The sequence below is a fragment of the Cavia porcellus genome, unplaced genomic scaffold, assembly GCF_034190915.1.
Source record: "Cavia porcellus strain 051 isolate PalLab524CR breed Dunkin Hartley unplaced genomic scaffold, mCavPor4.1 scaffold_9, whole genome shotgun sequence".
Lineage (NCBI taxonomy): Eukaryota > Metazoa > Chordata > Mammalia > Rodentia > Caviidae > Cavia > Cavia porcellus.
In genome coordinates, this window is record NW_026947492.1 from 40,808,949 (window position 1) to 40,829,743 (window position 20,795).

The 20,795-nt window shown below is 35.9% G+C and overlaps 2 protein-coding genes across 8 annotated transcripts in view; one reads left to right on the plus strand and one right to left on the minus strand.

Moving 5' to 3' along the window:
* Positions 1 to 741: 741 nt before the first annotated feature.
* Positions 742 to 10,647, minus strand: Ankrd49 (ankyrin repeat domain 49). 3 transcript variants are annotated; one of them, XM_003468531.4, is made up of 3 exons: positions 10,525 to 10,647; positions 7,460 to 7,809; positions 742 to 6,066 (listed from the first exon to the last, which is right to left on the minus strand). In XM_003468531.4, the coding sequence occupies exons 2-3, from the start codon at positions 7,718 to 7,720 to the stop codon at positions 5,605 to 5,607; spliced, it is 723 nt and encodes a 240-aa protein (XP_003468579.3). In that variant the 5' UTR covers positions 7,721 to 7,809; positions 10,525 to 10,647; the 3' UTR covers positions 742 to 5,604. The 3 variants fall into 3 exon arrangements, with proteins under 3 accessions (XP_003468579.3, XP_063112294.1, XP_063112293.1); XM_063256224.1 differs by lacking the exon at positions 10,525 to 10,647 and adding an exon at positions 10,327 to 10,514; XM_063256223.1 differs by lacking the exon at positions 10,525 to 10,647 and adding an exon at positions 10,025 to 10,514.
* A 30-nt stretch (positions 10,648 to 10,677) lies between these two features.
* Mre11 (MRE11 homolog, double strand break repair nuclease) overlaps positions 10,678 to 20,795 on the plus strand; it is a 63,768-nt gene continuing 53,650 nt past the window's right edge. For 2 of the 5 annotated variants that reach the window (XM_063256218.1, XM_063256220.1), the window contains exons 1-4: positions 10,678 to 10,826; positions 11,530 to 11,645; positions 13,523 to 13,655; positions 15,694 to 15,854. In XM_063256218.1, the coding sequence (XP_063112288.1) occupies positions 11,626 to 11,645; positions 13,523 to 13,655; positions 15,694 to 15,854 (314 nt within the window). In that variant the 5' untranslated portion in view covers positions 10,678 to 10,826; positions 11,530 to 11,625. Of the gene's footprint in view, positions 10,827 to 10,873; positions 11,075 to 11,529; positions 11,646 to 13,522; positions 13,656 to 15,693; positions 15,855 to 20,128; positions 20,222 to 20,795 lie in introns of those variants that run through there. The other 3 variants (XM_063256219.1, XM_063256222.1, XM_063256221.1) reach the window with 3 other exon arrangements.

Here is a 20,795-nt window from a genome sequence, read left to right on the forward strand (position 1 = left end):
CCCTATAGCTTCATGGAGCTGTTTCCTTACTTTTCAATGTCTTCCATGTCAGTGTCGTCTGGGCTTGGTTTCAGTGAGCTAAAGGATTGAGACTGCTTTTGCTCTTTCGTTTTGTCATTTTTCTTGGTTCTTCTGAAAAGAAGTTCTTGGGGTGACAGAAAAAATGTCAGGTGGGGCTTCTGGTCTTCCTCAGTACGCTGGTGCTTCCTCCTTAATGATAGAAGGTGTCTTGGCAGAGTTCTTCTAGACCTCTGCTTCTCCCAGGCATGCTCTATGGATGATGCCTGGGTGCTGTGCTTGGCTTGGCAGGGCTGTGCTCCTCTAAGACTTATCAGATTGGCTTGGGCACTCCCCCAGTGGATAGCTCTGGGGCTCTGCTCTGGACTGTGCAAGGCTTGGTTCCTCTGGAACCTGTGAGGCTGGCAGGGTACTCCCCCAATGAATTGTGATGGGATGCTGGGCTGGGTAGAGATTGAATCCTCTGGGACCTGGGTTTTAGCCAAGGCATGCCCCCCAAGTATGGCACCAAGGCTTTGTGCAGGGTTGGGCAGAGCTTGGAACCTCTAGGACCTGCAGTTAGCCAGTGTGCACCCCTAAAGTATGGTGCCAGGGCCTTGTGCAGGTGGCTTATAAATCTGACTACAATGAGAGATATTGGAGGATTTGACCATATCATTAAATTCATAGTGAAGGCTACTGTATGTACCTGAGTTTCAAATGAATACAACAATGAACCAAAAATGAATATTTTATTTTTATTCCTTTTATTATTAATGAGACCACATTTTGAAAAAGGAAAAAATAGGTATGAATGTAGAAAAACTCATTTACTAGGCATCAGAAAGCTCCACATAGAAAGAGCAATAAGTCATTTAAGGCCTTGGATCCACTCTGGAAATAAATTTGTTAGAATCTCATTTCCTTATTATAGTCCAAAATTGTTTTGCATAGTGTTTGAGCTTTCTTTCCTTTTGGAGCTCACAGTTGTGGAGGTTTCAGTCCATAATCAGCTGGCTCCAAAACAGGGTACCATGATAGAGGGGCATCATAAAGGAGAAACAGTTCATGGCAGGAGAAAGCAGCAAGCAGCAAAAGACAAGTAGTGACAATGGCGGCCCTCTTTCTGTCCCCTATATTCTATACAGGCTACCCATCTTGAATCCCAACATTGCATTAGTGAATCAATACCAGCATCAAATCCTTAATCCCAGCATCACACACTGTAGATCCAACCACTGCTGAAAACTTTACCTATGACCACATGAGGCTGTGGAGGTACATCTAGATACAAGCCATATGATACAAGCTATGAGATACAAGTATCTTATGTTGAAATGAATATTTCAGACATACTGAGTTAAACATATCCTTTTAACATACTATTCACCCATTTTGTTTAATGTGGCAACTAAAAGTTCCTTAGTTTCTATTTGATGATTTTAGTTAATTTCTACAGTCTTTCTTATTGTCAAGTTTCATGGCTACCTATAATCTTATAAGAGAATTAGAGCATCCCATGCATGATTAACTACAGCAAAGCATGATGGATTTGATAATCATATTTTAGGCAGCTTCATAAATTTCTAGGGTCATTTCAGGTAGGGTAAAGATGGTATATATGTTAATCAGGAATAGAGTTGATCCAGATTTCATTGTGGTGTGGGACATTTCTTGAGACATTGCCTTGGTGTCTTGTGATCATCAAACAGCAGTTGTGAGTGTCATAACAGATGGGAACACATAGAAATGAATGAATTCCTTATAGCCCTACTGCAAAGACTCTGTGTCCCATCATTATGGTAGGTTGTGGGCCAGCAGGCTGCCTGGAGAAATATATTTGAGATTTACAAAGGCAAAACCAACTGATTTGACTATAAGTCTGTAAGTTATGTTGACCTCCAACAATAACAAGTCACTTCTTCCTCAAGTATGTAAGTAAATAAAAATTAAGCCATTAGTTATTAAAAAATGTAATCTTAAAGTCTTTGAGTAACTTTTCTACTATTTTTTTTTTTTTTTTGTCCTTTTTGAGATGGAGTCTCCCTATGTAGTTCAGGCTGGCTTTGAGCTCACTTTGTAGCCCAGGCTGGTCTCAAATATGCAATGATTCTCCCACCTCAACTATAAGTCTGTAAGTTATGTTGACCTCCAACAATAACAAGTTACTTCTTCCTCAAGTATGTAAGTAAATAAAAATTAAGCCATTAGTTATTAAAAAATGTAATCTTAAAGTCTTTGGGTAACTTTTCTATTATTAATTTTTTTTTTTTTTTGTCCTTTTTGAGATGGGGTCTCCCTATGTAGTTCAGGCTGGCCTTGAGCTCACTTTGTAGTCCAGGCCGGTCTCAAATATGCAATGATTCTCCCGCCTCAGCCTCCCGAGTGCTGGGATTACAGGTGTGAGCTACCATGCCCGGCTTATTAAGAGAAAATTTTATTTGCAAGCTATTAGCTATTTAGATTGCATAAACTGGAAGTTACCAATATGTGAAAAGCACCATTAGTGAATGCCTTCTATGGATACAGGAGTCCTGTAAATATAAATGAAAGTATAAAGGGTACAAACAATACCCATGCTATATATTTTGTTGGCAACTTGGAGGAGGGATTTCTTTATATGCAGTTTTAATTGCACACCGAGTCCTGAAAACAAGACTAGTCAGTCAAACGTCAACTTCTAAGCAAAAGTAAGGAGGCTTCTTTGGTTCTGTTATGATTTATATCTAGATGTCTACCCGAAGCACTTTGTGAGGCTTCTGAAAGGTGACTGAATCACAGAGGTGCTATACTAAATGTGATGTTAGGATATTCAGTCTACTCAAGAGGTGGGTAGGTGGGGGGATGACTTATAAGGGTGCATATCCCTTTTCATGTCCCCACTTTGCTATCTGTTTCCTGGCTGCCATGATGTGAGCAGTTTTTCTCTGGCAATCTTTTCCACCATGTCTTTCAGCCTTGGAGCAGAAATGTGAGCCAAAATTAACCTCTCTACCTTTAAATTGTGGGTGTTCAGTGTTGTATCCCAGTAATGAGAAAGTGATAAAGATAGGCCTCATAATTAAATAGAAACTTTATATAAAAATCATGAGTATGACCTACTCAAATTAAGAATAGAACCACAGGCCCTGTGACTCGCAGAAAACCAATCTGCCACATTCAGCAATCTCCTGGGAAGACAGGGTCCTATTCTATCATCACTTTCAGCTTACCTACCATTTCATATCACTCAGGCCAGATTAAACAGAAAGTAACCTTTCATATTCTGTCAAAACCTGTACATGAGATGTTGGTACTCTTAAAACTGAAGTATATTCTAGTCATAGATTACAAAATAATGTCACAATGATTCAGTTCATTTATTATTTTAAAATTTTCTGGGATGATCGAATTTTGTCTTAACCAAGAAACTGCCATATATATTTGACCAAATAACATTATTATTTAGCCTAAGGTACTTGAATCATATGGGTTGGCTCAAGAGACAAACTTAGGTAGTCATTTAAAAAATACACAGAACAAAATAAAGATATATAATACGATGTAGGGAAATCTTTTACAAAAGGGAGGGGGAATAAGAAATGAAGGCAGGGGAGGTAATAAAAGGATGAAGGATTTATTTTGTTTGAGACAGGGTCTCATTATGCAGTTCAGGCTGGTCTTGAGCTCATAGTACAGCCCAGGCTGGTCTCAAACTTGCAACAATCCTCCTGCCTCAGCCTCCTGAGTGCTGGGATTACAGGTGTGGGCCACCACACCCTGCTAGGATGAAGAATTTAAAAAAAAAAAAAAATCAAAGAAAATATGGAAATACAGCCCTAGTGTAGAGCTTTTTCAAATGGAAATTCTTGTTGGAGGGAACAGGGAAGGATGGGAAGGGTGTAAAAAAGAATTAAGATGTGTTGAAGTGCAATGATTATCTACAGCAAACATGTACTAGTAAAAAATTTAAATATACTAACAGACTGGGTTGGTGGTGGACATGTATAATCCTACCACACTGGGAAGCTGAGGCATAAGGATTACACATCCAGCGTAAGCCTGGATTTAGTAAAACCTTGCCTCAAAATAAAAAAGTACTGGGGATATCACAGTGCAAAGGCCCCGGGCTGAATCTCCAGTAAGGGTGGGGTGGGGAAGCAATGCAAAGAACAATGAACTTTGTCTAGTTTCCGTTCCCTCAGGTGTGAGTTCTAGTTCCAGTGCTAAGACGTTAAAAGAAGACCCCCTGGGAACAGTCACAGAAGGGTTTAATATTCAGTGGAAAACTGTGCTGGAGACACTGAGAGAGTAGATTCTAAAGGCATGCCATTTGAATAAATATGCTAACAAAATTATACACAGATTGAGGCTGAGGATCTAGCTCAGTGGCAAAGTGCCTGCTTTGTAAGCACAAAGTTGTGAGTTCGATCCCTGGTACCAAAAAAAAAAAAAAAAAAAAAAAAAAAAATTATACACAAGAAAAGGATTCATGACTTTTTTTATTGTCAAAACTTGTACTTTATTTTTCTTGAATATTTATTTTTATGATTTTTGTCACTATCCACACCACGGTTTTTAAAGAAAGCTGAGCCACTTGGTAGTTCTAGTCCCTATATAATAATCATCCCTTCAGTCTTAAGAGTTCCTTATCTCTTATCATCTTGCCTTTGAAATGGCTTATTTAACATGAGGACCTTGGAAAATCAACATATTCTGTGAACTCAACAGATTTGAGCAGTGCCCGATCCCGCAGGATAGGCAGAAAAAACTAGTTGGAGGCAAGTAGGTTAAAATCTTCTGGACTAAGGTATAGTTGTGTATATGTCTGAAAGATCATATCGACTCACTGTAAGAGTAGATCATGTAGAATGACCAGTGTGAGGTAGGGTTATTCACAGAATTACGTGATTGTGGAAAGGGAGGCAGTATATAACATTCATAGATTAAACAGCAGCTTTCCTAAAAATTGTATTTTCAAAAATAAAGATCTGAGGTTTTTAAAAAACTTTTTAATGTATAAAGATTCAAGTCACTAATATATTTATTTTTCTGATTTTGAAGGAAAGCAATTGGCTATGATAATGTAGAGAAGACAGCTGAACTGCACCAGTGTATTTAGACCTTGGTTTTTTGTTTGTTTGTTTTGGGGCACTGGGAACTGAACTCAGGGTCTCGTGCTTACCAGGCAGGCACTGTGCTGCTAAGCTACATCCCCAGCCTGAGACTTTTAAATTAAATTGAGTTACCTCACCTTACAAAAATATGTGTCAGTATATTAAATACTCAACAAAGATTCAGGTTTGGGGATATTTAAAAATACATTTCTCTTGGATCAGCACCAAAAATATCTTTAGTTTCTGTATTACCCGTGTTAAGTTTTTAAGTGTAAGTTAAAATTACTTCTGATAAAAAATCACAAACTCCACCAAAATCATTAAAGATACATCCAAGCAACTCTCAAATACATTTTGACATCAAGGTCAGGCAATTCACTTGAAGAACATAATGCGTACCACTGAGTGTCTATAGTAAGACATTTGATGTCGATTTTGTTGTTATGGCAATATTTTATATCACACAAAGGAGGCACTGGTACTTAGAAACTTAAGAAAATTATTAGAACCATTAAGACTGAGGTGAAGAATTTGTACAGCCTTCCACAATTTCAAAGAGGTAGTGATAGATACTTGTCCTCCTGGCAATATCAAATGCAGTTTCTTCCAAGTTGTTCTTCAGATTTGGTTTGATGTAACGGTTCATCAGGAGGAGCTCCAGAGTATCTTTGCTGTCTCTGTTCCCAGCAGCAAGATGCAAAGGGGTTAAGAGGCCTTTTGTTTGAGCATTGATATCTGCATCATGCTGAAGTAAGAAAGAAGCCACTCTGGTATTATTCCACTTACAAGCACTGTGCAAAGGTGTCCAGCCATCCACAGTCACCGCATGAACATCTGCCCCCTGTGCGACCAGCTCCCGGACAATATCTAAGTGTCCACTGTAGGCTGCTCGATGAAGGGGAGTATACTCATCTTCGTCCCTGGTGTTCACATGAGTGGCCTTTTCAGAAAGTAGTCTCCGAACTGTAGTAAGCTGAGAGGAGAAAAAAAAAAAAAAGAAGTCTTATAAAAACCCATCTTAAAAGCAAAACAATAAAGAAACTCAAGCTATCCAACAGGTTTTTTCATTTTTTTTTTTTTTTACTAGTACATGTTTGCAGTACATATTTATAGTGGCAAACTGGTTCATTTATATAATACATCTGAATTCCTTTTTTTCTACCCCATTTCCCAGTAGCTTTATATGTAAGTTAAATAAAAATTTGTTAGTGATTTTATTTTTATTTTTTTGGTACCAGAAATCAAACTCATGATTGCACACTTGCCAGCATTCACTGTACCACTAAGCTATATTCCCCGTCCTGGTGGATGATTTTAAAATGAAAGTAAGTTACTTTATTGGGGGTGGGGTGGGGAAACTGATTTAGTAACGAACAAGTTAGTGTTAACTATATTCAGTTACTTCTAAGAATGTGATTCTCTGAATATCAAACGATACATTTATTCATGGTCCAGTTGAGGCTTATTGCAGTTTTGGTTCTATATGAATAATACATGTTATAATTGTATTTAATGTATTTTACCTGTAAAGAAAATAAAATTAATTATAGGATTATCATACCAATATACATAGAATCTGAAATTTCTTTTGACAGAATAGTAAAATGATAAGAAGCCATGGATTAAAGGGCCCAATTGTTTCTGAACATAACCTTAGAAACATGAAAACAATTTTGAGTTTTCTCTATGGGCCTCTCCTGAGTTGAAAAATACAAGACTAGTTATTTGTACAGTATAACAACAGAGATATGGGAACTTGGGAAAATGACGTGAAAGTAGCCAAGTGGAAACAGTAAGTTTTTAGTGTTAATTCTATTTGAATGATTCAAGGCAAATTAATATTATTCTTTTTTTTTTTTTTTTTGTCTTCTTCATTTTTATCGGTACTGGGGATCGAACTCATGAACGCCTGCTTGCAAGGCAGGTACTTATGCCGCTGAGCTAAATCCCCAGCCCCAAATTAGTATTATTCTTGAGGATTAAATAAAACAATGCAGTAAGGCTCCTAGTTGTTATTTAATATATGGTAATTTCATCCTAATTACTTACCTGTAGGATGACCCTAATATAAATGATTTTACTGTATAAACGATTGTTTGCTATCTTTACAGTTACTCTCAAATCTCCAACTATTGACGTTTATAATTTAGTATGTACTTTCATGTATATTGCTTCATTTGATTCTCACAATTCTGTATAAAATAATCAGATATAGCTATTTAAACAGAAAAGAAACTAGAGGCCCCAAAACTGTGGAATTTGCCCAGAGATATAGATGGCACAGATCTGATTCAGGAGCAAGTATTTTGGCTCCTGACCCACTGTTTTTCCTACCACATTATGGTTCCCTCCCTTTTTCTTTTTACCCGATTCTTTTCAGCAGCCCAAAGAAGCAGTTTGCTTGGATCTTTTTCCATTTTTTTTTCTTGCAATTGATACCATTCTTCATTTTTTTCATATAGCTCTTCCTCGTCTTCATCAGAATTGCCTCCCCAGAGGCTTTGAGTGCCAGTGGGAATAAGGTGTCCATGTGTTTCCAACAATTCAAGTTGGTTAAAATGTTCAGAAAAGTCTGAGGAATTCTCTAGATCTACTTTTCCATCATCATTTACTTTTTCTTTTTCCATTTTTACAACTGTTCTACATAAAAAGCATTCCAGTTACTAAGAGTGTAATCTTTGTTGAGATGAGTTATGTCGATTTTATTGATCAAGATCTGAAAAAACACAAAATTAGAAAAACTTTTAGCAATAACATAGAGAACAGTTTCATAAACATGCAGAAAAATTGAGAATTTTTCATGATATCCATCAAATATACTAAATGTTAGAGCTGACAGAGTTCAGGAGTCTTTGATCTTTAATGGTCAAGCACATCCTATGTTTCGTTGTTTTCCTCTAGTAAGTCAATGCCTATAACTATTATTTTGAATACAATATTTGAAAATATTGGTTTAGGTATTATGATATTAAGAACGATGAATGCTTGAAGATTTTAAAATATAACTCAGACAACAAATACAGGTACATTAAAGATTTTTATAAACATAGATCAGAAACAAAGAATTCTAGTTCCTAAAAAACAACATTAAAGGATTCTTAGAGATGAAATAACCCTAAAACGATGGTGGCAAACCGATGACATGCATATTACTGTTTTTCTTTTAAGACAAAAGACATTAACGGAGTTGCTTTTTCTAAACAATAACCTTAGTATTCAGATTTAAGCAGCGATCACACATTGTGATAAGTAAGTGGGTTTTGGTTTGCAGTTTGGGCACTGTTTCTAAAAGGTTTACCATCACTGCCCTAAAAGGATATCTGTTCAATCTCTTACTAATCTACTACCTTTATCACAACACCTGTCATTATTATCCTATTCTATTTCAATGATTTCAAGCCTGGGATAACTTAATGCTTTAAAAAGCAATCTTATTCATTGGCAGACAACTGTAGTTTTTAGTTTGCTCTGCTTTAAACTGAATCTTGGCTGTCATTCACTGCACTCAACAAATATGAATCGAATGATTGTGTCCTGGGATTTAATAATGAACAGACCCAGTCTGTACCTTAAGCATCTTGCTGTGTAGTGCAGGTGACGGTGAAGACAGCACTCTAAGTACTATGACTGGCCTACAAACAGACACTATGAGTATATAAGGGGATTATGGGTCAACCATCTCAAAAGACTAAAGAAGCAAGTGAGGTTTATTCTACTAGGCTGCACATTATTTTATTTTTTTAAGACTTGTTTGTAGTCCACACTTGCCTTGTGCCATATTTTTTTTTTTTTTTTTTTAAATCGGTACCGGGGATCGAACTCATGACTTCCTGCTTGCAAGGCAGGCGCTTATGCCACTGAGCTAAATCCCCAGCCCCATGTGCCATATTTTTATAAACTAGTATGAGTTACCCAACATATGCGCCTTAATTAAAATAAGAATAATTTTCTAAAAACACCACTTCTCAGCCTCTGTTTGTTGAAATCTTACCAGTCTTTTAAAATTATTTTCAGATGTTCTCTGTTTTATTCTTACTCTCTTTGACCTCCTTTAATTTGATTCTCTCATTCACTAGGTGTTTTTTTGTTTTTGATGCTACAATTTGTCTTGTTTCATCAATTTTGTTTCAGTTTTAGCATCTTGGAAGATTATAAATTTAAGCACAGGAACCAGATTTAATTTATATTTAGGTCCCACTTGCATATAGCAGGCAGTAAGAAATATTTGCAGCATTAAATTTAATTAAAGACCTATTTCTTGATTTTTGCCTGGACTGAATTCTGAGATGACCCAGAGTTTGTTACATCCTTAAGATACTGTTTGTCCTACTTAATTGCACGAGTCTAATAGTATACAATCTTAATGTGTTATTAAATTTTATTACTAGTGACAAGAGTAATTTTATTACTAGTAAATTTGACAACTCAAATTTAAATCTACCATTCATATTCAGTTCTCTGGGCCTGTAACTTTATTGCAAACTATAAAGCTCACTTAAAGAAGGCCTATCTAGTTTTTCAGTCTTTTGAGACACCCAATAAGAATTGCTTTTTGTTTCATTAATTCTCTTGGATTTTTCCCCTTTTCCCTTTATTCTCAAACTATTTCGTGAACCTAGCAACACAAAAGTGATCATACATCAATTTATTAAAAACTCAGATGCCAATAAATAGTCTAAGGCTCATTTTTTATTAAAATATGGTGACATTATGGCAGATTCTGTCCTCCCCAATATGCCTTTCATTTTGATAACTCTTTATATAAATTCTGAATTTACAGTTCAAGATACAATAAATTACGTATAAAATTTTCTTGGTATATTTAAAAAGTCAAATCCAGAAGCATCTTTTGATTCAGAGTGTAATATACAACAAGATTCTTACTTAATGAAAACTCATCAGGAAGTAGAATGTTTTAACTCAAAAAGTACCTTCCATTTTGAGAGAGATCCGATTTCTGCCAGTGTCTCAAAAATAGTTTTGTGATCGATGGGACAATAAGCCCATTTTACAGGTGAACGCGCTGAGGTCTAGTTTAAAACCATCTGCCACAAACCAAGAACTAGTCAATGGAACCGAACGGCTGTATCTTAAAATTAAAATGTTCCACATTTATTTCTATTGTACTAATCGGGATCCAAGGGCGAAAATAAAGAGAAGTAGGGAACAAAGGGTCTGGGAAGTGGGAGTGAGAAGGTCGCCAGTCCAACTCTGGCTGAGGCTGGTCACTCACAGGCCAAGGAATCGCTCTTGCGGCCTTCCAAACAGCCAAGGGCGAGAAAGCCGCCTCGGTCCTACCCAGTATCAACCACGCTGCCAGACCTCCAGGGCGAGGGCTGGGTCGAAAGGCGACCACCTCTACACGATCAGTTCTTAATCGAATTGAGTATACCGGGAAAAGCCTGGTCCGAGAGAGAGACAAGATACCCACCGTACAGCGGAAAATCACGGTCGCAAATCTCGCTTCCGGGTCTATTCCTCGGCTTCTCAGGATTGGTTTCTTAACAGCGGCGGAGCCTCGCTGCCGTTGCCCCCGCCGCCTTAACCGTATTCAGCAGCCAATGAGAACCGAGAAAGACTTCTGGCCTCTTGTCGTCATGAGATATCGCGAGAAACACTATTTTCCCGCGCCCAGTTTAGGTTTAAGGCCCCGCGGGCTCTCAGGGCAAGCCGCTGGGTTTTGTAGCCAATCCCGCTCCCTTTGCAGGGTAGGAGACAGCCGCGGTTACGCAGGTGAAGCTTTGAAGAGTCCGGGTGTGGGATAATTTGGGAGTCTTACACTCCTCCAAGTTTCGCAGATTCTGAGGCCGAAGCCCTTCTCTGGGAGGAGTCTAGAGGGCTCACGTTCTGGCTTCAGAGTCCCGCGGCTGGGGCCTGCAGTCTTGGACTCAACGCAGGAGTCTGGAATTTGAAAGGGGTTTGGGCGGTTGCTGCTGCTGGTTCCAAAACTGACCACTTGTCCTGTTGGCGCTCAAAGCTCAGTAGGCCACGTGTTTGGTTGTTTATTCTAGTTTTATATAGGGGGTACTTGTCTTCCAAAAACAAGCCTATGCCTTTCCTGCTCAAAATCTGTTTGAGCAGGAAATAGGAGGTTGTCTCCCGTCTTTAGAATGCCCTATGCATGCAATTTAAACGCTGTGCTGAACTAGAATCTGTGTGACCCTTTCTATCCATTTATTTAATGTATATTTATTTTTGGTAAGAGCAAGAGAAAAGAAAATAGATACGTTAACCGTAATGGTGAAAGTGGAGTGGCACTGGAGATATGATTTTCTATTTTTAGCTCATTAAAAAAAAGTATAGTAGATACTTAGAACTTTACAAAATTGCAAGTCAGCGTATTTAAAAAGGCTGTAACCTATGCAGCCTAACTCATGTTGGTTAAATACGTACAACTCTTGAAAAATTTTTTTTTTCTTATTTTACAATTTGCTAGAATTTGGAATCGAGTGATTTTTCTGACACTTGAACACGACACCCAAGGGTTTTTGCACAGAAACCTGGTCTCAGAGGAGCTGTACTGGCGATCAAAATGAGTCCCGCAGATGCACTGTAAGCCTGTGACTTTTGGAATCCGTTGTTACTTTTGCTTTTATCAGCTATGAACACCTTAAAAGGAAACTTAATAAACAGTAAATAAATTTACCTTTGCACAGGAAGTCTTACTCATCAACAGGAATATTTGGAGTGTTTTAAAGTCTCTATTATAATGTTTGTTTATTATCCAAAAGATAATACTATGCTATAGTTTGGAGTCTTGCAGTAATTTATTTGGTACAGTACGTAAGCTTATCTTCTTAGACTTTGTTTTAAAATTTTGAAGCTGTAAATATCCTTAAATTTTCATGATTAAATTCTATTAGTCAATGTGGTTCTACTTAAACAGATTTTTAGAATAAATTGCTCTATTATTGATGAATTAAAAATAAACTGATACAATGAATGTAAATACAAGGACTATAAAAGTTAAATGGAAAAAACTTTGAATTGCAATTTTTACTTGGTTTCAAGACTGGTGAAAACTTGCCGAGACCTTGGGCAAGTCACTAGTTCCCTAGGCCTTGTCTGTTTCTTCTGTTGTGTAATTGAAATAAAAATGTCTTTCGCAAATTAATTTTGAGGGTTAAATGAGAGAATTTTTGTGAAAATACTTGACACATTACTATAGAAGAATGTAGTAATCTAATCTGAAAAGTTTGTGTATAGTGATCACAACTTTGTGTATATTATTTTTGAAGTTTCTGAAGAAAAATCTTGCTAAATTTTTTAGTTCATAAAGTTTTGGAATTTGGAGATACATAAAAAAAAATTTTTTTTTGAACTCTTTTCTGGTTGAACAGAAATAGCCCGAGTTTTCACTGTAACATTTACTTCTGTTTCTGTTACTAGTTGGGCATTTCACCTAATTTCTCTGTATTTGCCCTATTCATTTTTCGGAGGTGAGATCATATATGCAAAAGTATTTTAAAGAATTGAATCTGCTGTGGTGGTGTACACCTATAATCCCAGTAATTGGGAGCTGAAGCAGGAGGATCACAGCAAGTTCAAGGCCAGCCTGTGCTATATAATGATACTCTGTCTCTGGGGAAAGAAAATTAAAAGTTATATTAAGTTAAAAAATGTTAATAACTATTATATTGCTGCTTCATATGAAAGTACCTTTACCAAATTTCATTTAAATTGCAAAAAAATTTTATTTTACTTCACCAAATTTATTAATGAAAAAATGACTATGTAGAGAGTAAAGTGTTTTCAGAGGTCTTCATGTAAATTACTAGCATAAACTATAAAATTGACGTAACTTTAGAGACTTTTTAAATTTTTTTTTTTTTTTTTTTTTTGTCTTTTTCCCTTTCATGGGTACTGGGGATCGAACTCACAACTGCCTGCTGGCAAGGCAGGCGCTTATGCCGCTGAGCTAAATCCCCAGCCCCTTAAATTTGATTTTTCTAGAAATGTGCAAAATCAGGTAAGCCAAGTTTAGAAATAAGGATCAAAGCTTTTTGGGTTTTTATGGTGGAACAGAATAAGAGAACAAACAAGTTTAAGGTCTGGGTTATAAGAGACTATATAAAACTGGTTGTAACAAGGTTATATATTTCCAAAGCAGTTACAGAACCCTTTAAAATGTATTTGCTTTGTGTTGAATTAGTGTAGTGGCTAAGGAAACTGTGATTGATTGATTGATTTTTTTTTTTTTTTTCTTTTGGTACTGAGGATCGAACTCATGATTGTGCGCTTATGCCACTTCGCTAAATCCCCGGTCCTGTGATTTTAGACATCTGTTTAATACTTCAAAATTTCAAAGCAAGTTTAAGGATTGGAAAATGATTTTACTCTACATATAATGCTGTTATTTATTTTGTCCTTAGTTCTCTTTTCCTTGAAAATCCTTTAATGCATTCCAATGTTTTTCTTTTTTTATGCAGAGATGATGAAAATACATTTAAAATCTTAGTTGCAACTGATATTCATCTTGGATTTATGGAGAAAGATGCAGTGAGAGGAAATGATACATTTGTCACATTTGATGAAATTTTAAGACTTGCCCAGGAAAATGAAGTGAGTGGGTTACATTTGTGTGATTTTTTTTTTTTTAACTCTATTTCCTTTGTCAATAGGCTCTTTCCCCTGAAGTTCAGTTTATTTTATACACTCATATGCTCACACTGCCTGTTTAAGTATCAGTGTACTAAAAACTCAAAGCAGATTTTGTATGTGTTGTGTCCTTATTTCAAATAGGTGCTACTTTGGTGTAAATAGGCTTATAATTTACAAATACTCATGGGATGCTTAATGAGTACATAGTCAATTTCTCTCTGAAATGAAAAACTTATTGTCATAATTTCTGCTTTCCAAGAACAGATAACCATATGGAAAGTCAGTGATAAGAACTATAAGAAAATTATAAACAGCATTTCCTGGGAGTTTAGAGGAGGAAGAGATCACAATTAACTGAGAATTGCAAGATGAGCTTAAAAAGGAGGTGACATTAAACCTGGGCTTTGAGGAAAGAGTAGATTTGATGCTTGAAGAGCATAGAAAATATACATTCTGGTGAAGCAGGGGTAAGAGCACAGACGTGAGACAGTATGAGGTGGGTTAGGTGACCAGTGAGTCTCTGATTCATCTATAGGCCATGAGTGAGAAAGCATGCCAAATGACTGGAAGTGAGGGTTTGAGTTGCTTCGAGGAGGGCTTCAAATCCCAGGCGGAGGAGGTCATAACTGAATTGGTAGGCAGCCTTCTGACAGAATGGTGTTACAGAATGAATTGTTACTGAAGATTGTTCTGAGGCTTTTCAAAAAGTAATTATTAGGCATGAAAACGAGGAAATGAATGCAAGAGATAATACAAAGGTGGGATTTGGATTAGGTTATAGGGTGAAGATGAGGGAAAAGGAATGACAGTGGCTGAAGTGTGTTGAATCTGGATGGATGGTGGCACTAATAGTAGAATTAGATAAGAATTATTTGTGTGGGAAGTTGAATTTAGAATTGGAAATTTCAGTGGAACTTTTAGGGAATTATTCTAGCAGCCAGTCGAATATCAGTTTAGAGCCCAGGAAAGGGTTGGAGAATAAATAAATGCTGGTGACTTGCAAATTAATAACCTTGACTTCTGCAGTTTCTGTTCATTTTTCTGTAAGGCCTTCTTCTGTAGTTCTTCCTCCTGAAAAGAAATGGCACTTCCTCATTCCCCTGTGTCTTCACACCTGTAAACTTAGCAGCAAACTGTGGTTTACCTGAAGTGCAGTTGCCTTCCACTGCTCTTTCTACTTCATTCTTTCTCCCTGTATCCACTCAGCATAGCAGCCAAAGGGAACTTTTGAAATCCTTAATCAGGTCTGTCACTGTGCTGCTTAAAATATTGCAAATGACTTTCCTTTGAATATAGAATAAAAGTCAAACTGCAAAGCTAACTGGATCTGGCTCCTGTCAGGAGACTGCATCTTCACTCTGCCTGGTTTACAGGCTCTGTCTACACTGGCATCTTCTCTTCTGGAACTTTCATATGTCTGGTTTTCTTGGAGCACTGTGCTCATGGTAGGATTGACTTATTAGTTCAAATTTTAGCTTTGTGAAGATATCTTCCCTAGCATTATTTTATTACATAGCCCTGAAATAATTTACTGAATTGTGTTTTCTATTGTGAGGTCCCCTTCTTGAGAGTGATACAAAATGCTGAATGAGGGCAAGGATGTCATCTGCTTTTTAGATTGCTATTTCCTTAGCTACCGTTGTGTGTAGGGATTCTATAATTGAATGAATGACTTGGGTTCAATTGATATTTCTTTGTTCTGTTAAAGTATGAGGCTTGTGTTTGACCTTGAAAATTTTAATGAAAGAGTACAATTGCCTTGGAAATCTTTACTCAGTACATGTAATTTAAAAGCGACTTTGTTGAACAGGGGTTAGGAACCTAAATTGGAATAAGATTAGTTACTAGTTTTGAAGCCCCTTTCAAGAAATAAAACATAAGATCTTAAATTGTCATATACAATAGTATCTTTTGTGAAATTTTTTTCTTTCATCTATAGTTTAAAAAATTTTTTTACCTGTAAAATCTACTAATTGTTACACCATTTTCTATTGATTAGGTGGATTTCATTTTGTTAGGTGGTGATCTTTTCCATGAAAATAAGCCCTCGAGAAAAACATTACATACTTGTCTAGAGTTACTTAGAAAATATTGTATGGGTGATCGTCCAGTACAGTTTGAAATTATCAGCGATCAGTCAGTCAACTTTGGTTTTAGTAAGTAAGTATATTTATTACTTCAGTGGTAAAACTTATGTATGCTTTCTGTGTGATACAGATAAACACATTACCAATTAGCCATTTCATCTTAACTATAAACTATTTTCATAGTAAATGCAGTTTGAATAATTTTATATGTCATTGTGTAAGCATTGGGATTGAATATTTTAGGTTTTTATATTCTTAATATCGTCTGTTGGGTTTTTTCTTTTCCTACCTGATTTATATCAGTTGCTTATATAGTCTACATACTAAACTTTCATTAGGCATGAGTATTTTCTTATCTGTAGATTGTCTTTTGACTTTATGTAATCTTTGACCAAAATGTTTAATTTTCATATAGCCAGATGTATCACTTTTTCTTTTAATATTTGTCCTTTTGAAATTTATGATATTCCCCTAGAACCCTGAATGGTACAGCTACCATGATGTTTTTTTCTTAAATACTATATAGGATATCACTTTACATTTAAGCATTACTTTAGTCCCTTAGCATGTGTTAGAGTCTCTGTCTTGTTTTTTCAGACAGGGTCTCACTGTGTAGTTCAGGCTGGCCTTGAACTTACTGTATAGCCCAGGCTGGCCTTGAACTAAATATGGATTCTGCTGCCTCACCCTCCTGAGTTCTGGGATTACAGACATATGCCACCACTCCCAGCTTGTCTTTTCTTGTCTTCATGACACTGATACTTTTGAAGCATATTACTTGGGAATTTTGTAGAATGTCTTTCATTGTGTCTTTCTTTTTTGTATAAATTGGAATTAGAGGAGGAATATATTACAGTGCTACAATTAAAAAGGGTAATTGACTTACAAATTAATAGGCAAATAAAGGAGAACAGAATCTCCAGAAATAACCTCAAGTATATGTAAGAATTTAGTTTTTTTTTTTTTTTTTTTTTTTTTTTTGTCTTTTTCCTTTTTATCGGTACTGGGGATCGAACTCATGACTGCCTGTTTGCAAGGCAGGCGCTTATGCTGCTGAGCTAAATCCCCAGCCCCAAGAATTTAGTATTTTATGAAGGTAGTATCTCAATCTCACATCCTGAGAAAAAAATGGATTATTTAGTGACTATACTGAAAAAACTATTAGATGCTTTAAAAACTTTTAAGATGTAGAAAGGATTTTTAAAATGTGATACAAAGCCTTAAAACCATAAAAGAAAAGATTGATACATCTTTGTAAAAATAAATTTCTAACCAACAAAAATTGCACAAGGCAAAGTTAAAAATTATAGTTCATCTAGTCACTTGCAACTTGTCCAAGTTAAGGTCTAATTTTCCATAAGTAAATCTTTCAAATGAAAAAAATCTACTACAAAAATAGGGATGGAGTATGGACACAGTTTGCAGAAAAGAAAATGTCATTTCAACATATTTTTTAAAAAGCTCTGTGTTGTTCATGAGTAAAATATAATATGAATCTATACTGAAATATTTTTCTTCTGTAGGGTTGGCATAGATCAGTGATTCTCAGTCCTGAGTGCTTCTTACAGTTCCTAAGAAGCCTATAAAGTACTAATCCTGGTATCCATGCCAACTGATATGTCTCTTTCAATATGTCATGAGCAGTGGTATTTCTTTTTTTTTTTTTCCTTTGTCTTTTTGTTTGTTTTTATCGGTACCAGGGATCGAACTCACAACTGCCTGCTTGCAAGGCAGGCGCTTATGCCACTGAGCTAAATCCCCAGCCCCCGAGCAGTGGTATTTCTTAAAAGATGCTCAAATAATTCTTTTTTTTTTTTAGTATTTTTTTTTTATTTAAGGAGAAAAAGAAAAAAACAGAAAAAGGGTACAAGTAATACAAAATTTAAAAAATAAACAGTAAGAAATCACTAGTTAATAGATTACATATTCTCATCTTAGAAATAATTGTTCAAGTTACAAAATTAAAGCATATAAAGTGGACTTTCAAACAGTGAAAGTGCAAACAGTTTTGTTCAATGATCCAACAAAACTCAGTAATATGGTTATCAATCTTATACACTTAAACATATATGCAGTTATAATCTTTAGAGCACTTTCTTTTCTTTTGTACAATGACAATTACACATTTTGGGTTTTATTACTCCCACAGTTCTTATTACTTTTTTTGAAGAAAGTAAAACCAAATGCGACATATCAGAACAGAGTCAGTCAAATCAAAAGGATGGACATAATAGATAATGTAAAAACAAAATACAAGGTGATCAACAATGGTTACCATACTGCCTCTTGCTATTTTAAGAAGAATTGTCAGTTATAATAAAATTGAACAAAACAGTAAAGAATAAAACCAAAGCATTGGAGACATTACAGGACTTTAAAAGAAGATAATAGTCAACCAGAATGGGTGTCATAATGAACCTTATTGTGAGAACCACTAGCACAGATTTTAAAACATGGTAATACCCCATGTTGGTGAAGTTGAGGAAACTGTCTTTCTGATACATTGTCATTATATTATATGTGAATTTGAACAGTGTATGGAGAGAAATTGGCAGTAGTTATCACAATGAAAAATGCACAAATTCTTTTATCCAGAATTCTCTTCTAGGTATTTTCCTGCAGATACCTTCTCATAAAGGCAACCCTTGTGCCAGATTACTCACTGTAGTATTGTTTGTAAAACAAAAAACTGGAAAAAGTAATATCTACTGTTAGAAAACTGTGTAACCGCAATACTGTAAGCCATACAGTGGAGTGCTTTGCCAGCTAACGAAAAGCAAAAAAAAGCTCTTTGTATTTAGTATTGCTATGAGATGATTCTAAACTATGTAAAGTGATAAAAGCAGGGGGTTAGAAATCTAATCTATGCTAACATTTATGCAAGAAGTAAAATATATTCAAGAACTTATGTAAGTAGATTATTTTTTAAAAAATGCAATAGAAATTGTTAATGTTAACTGGGACCAAAAACATACTGGAGGAAAAGTAACTTTTTAATAAAGCTGCTGGAGAAACTGGCTATCCACTTGCAGAAAATTGACTCTAGGCCTATATTTCTTACTGTACTAAACTAAAATCAAAATGGATCAGAGATCTAAATGTTAAAACAGAAACACTAAGTCTATTAGAAGATAAAATAGCTAAAACTCTTAAGTTATAGGCAGAGCTTTCTGAACAGCATTATTGTTGCGCAGAAAGTACCAAGAAATCAACAGATGGGATTATATCAGATTAAAAAGCTTCTGCACAGCACAAGAAACAATCAACAGAGGGGAGAGTCAGAATGGCAAAAATTTTTTTTCCAGGTATTCCTCAATCAGAGGACTAATATCTAGCATAAAGCATAAAAAATTAAACTTACAAGACTGAATCAAAAAATGGACAAGTGAAATGAGAAGTACAAATGGCCAGTGAATACATGAAAAAAATATTCAGCAACCCTGGCAATTAGAGAAATTCAAATTAGAGCAGTACGGAGATTCTGTCTTACCCCAGAAAGAAAGGCCACCATTAAGAAATAAAATAATAAAAATTTGTGGCAAGGCTGTAGGGTAAGGAACACTTCAGTGCTGTTGGTAAGGATGTAAACTAGGATAACCTCTGTGGAAATTATGTATGGCAGTTCCTCAAAAAACTGAAAGTTTGATTTCACCCAGCTATTGTCCTTTTACGTATCTTCCCCCAAAAGTTAGAGATATCATATTATGGTGACACATGCATATCCATAGCAGCACAATTCATGGTAGCTAAATTTTGGTAGTGGCTTGTATGTCCATCAGCAGATAAATATATAAAGCAAATGTGATGTTTACATACAGTGGAATTTCTACTATACTATAAAGAAGGATAAGTGAGTCATTTGTAGGAAAATGGGATGTATGTTGAGAATATAATGTTATGTGACATAGATCAGGCAAAGCAGCTTACATATTGCATGTAGTACCTTGATTCATGAACTTAACTCTTTCCACAATTCTGGTCATAAACTGAATTGAACAAGCAGAGTCAAATTTTCCCATAAGGTAAACATTGAACCTATTTAATTTGTTTCGCAACCAATTCAGTTTGCGACCAGAACTATGGAAAGAATTATTTGTGAACCAAGGTATCACTTAAAGGGCAAAGTAAAATAAAATAGAAGTAGGGAGATAGATGTCTCTAATGGAGAAAGAGGATCAAGAGATGGAGGAAAACGAGAGGGAAGGGAGGAATAGGAGATGAAAAAAGAATTAGGACATGTTGTGTACATATACCAACTTCCAAGATGTAATCATTATGTACTGTTAATGTGTACTAACAAAATATCAGAACAAACAAAAAAGTAATTGCTAACATTATTTGCCCTAGAAAATCTGGAAAGCTGAAAGCAGGCGTGGGCAGGAGACTGAATTGCACATCCGATACAACTGAAATTATTATTCTGGATCATTAGATTCCAGGGTATATTGTATATGTTTTTTCCCTTTTTCCTCTTACAAATGAAAACCTGGAAAAGGCTTCAGCACCAGGCATGGTGGAGGTACCACTTGGGAGGCTGGGCCAACAGAATTGCTGTGAGTTTGGGGCCAGCCTGGGTGACATAGTGAGTTCAAGGGCAGTGTGAGCTGCATAGCAAGACTGTCTCAAAAAATGCGTAAATTTGGAAGTCTTCCCACTAACAACCAGTACCACTCTTTCATACAATTTATAAGCACCAGTTATTGTTGTGTTTTGTAAAATGTAGTACTTCAAATATTTTCAAATTTTAACTGAAATGAGTTTTTTGTTTTGTTTTGTTTCTTTGGTACTGGAAATTTAACTCATGACCTTGCATATGCCAGGCAGCCACTTAGGCCACTGAGCTATCTCCCCAACTCTTGAAATGAGTTGTTGCCTATTTTATGTTCTAAAGCTCTAAACCAGTAGTTGTTTGCTAATTTGGGTCACATTGTTTGCCTGTAATTGTGTTATTGTGTCTGAGCAGACTTTGGAAATCAGTTTTGTCCTATTTTGAAACTTTTAACTTTTCTTTTCT

What these genes read in the sequence shown, in the direction of transcription:
- Ankrd49 (XM_003468531.4), bottom strand. Translation starts at nt 7,720, where the DNA reads ATGGAAAAAGAAAAAGTAAATGATGATGGAAAAGTAGATCTAGAGAAT. An exon ending in GGGCTGCTGAAAAGAATCGG is followed by an intron (nt 6,067 to 7,459) that starts GTAAAAAGAAAA and finishes TTCTCCTCTCAG; the next exon opens with CTTACTACAGTTCGGAGACT.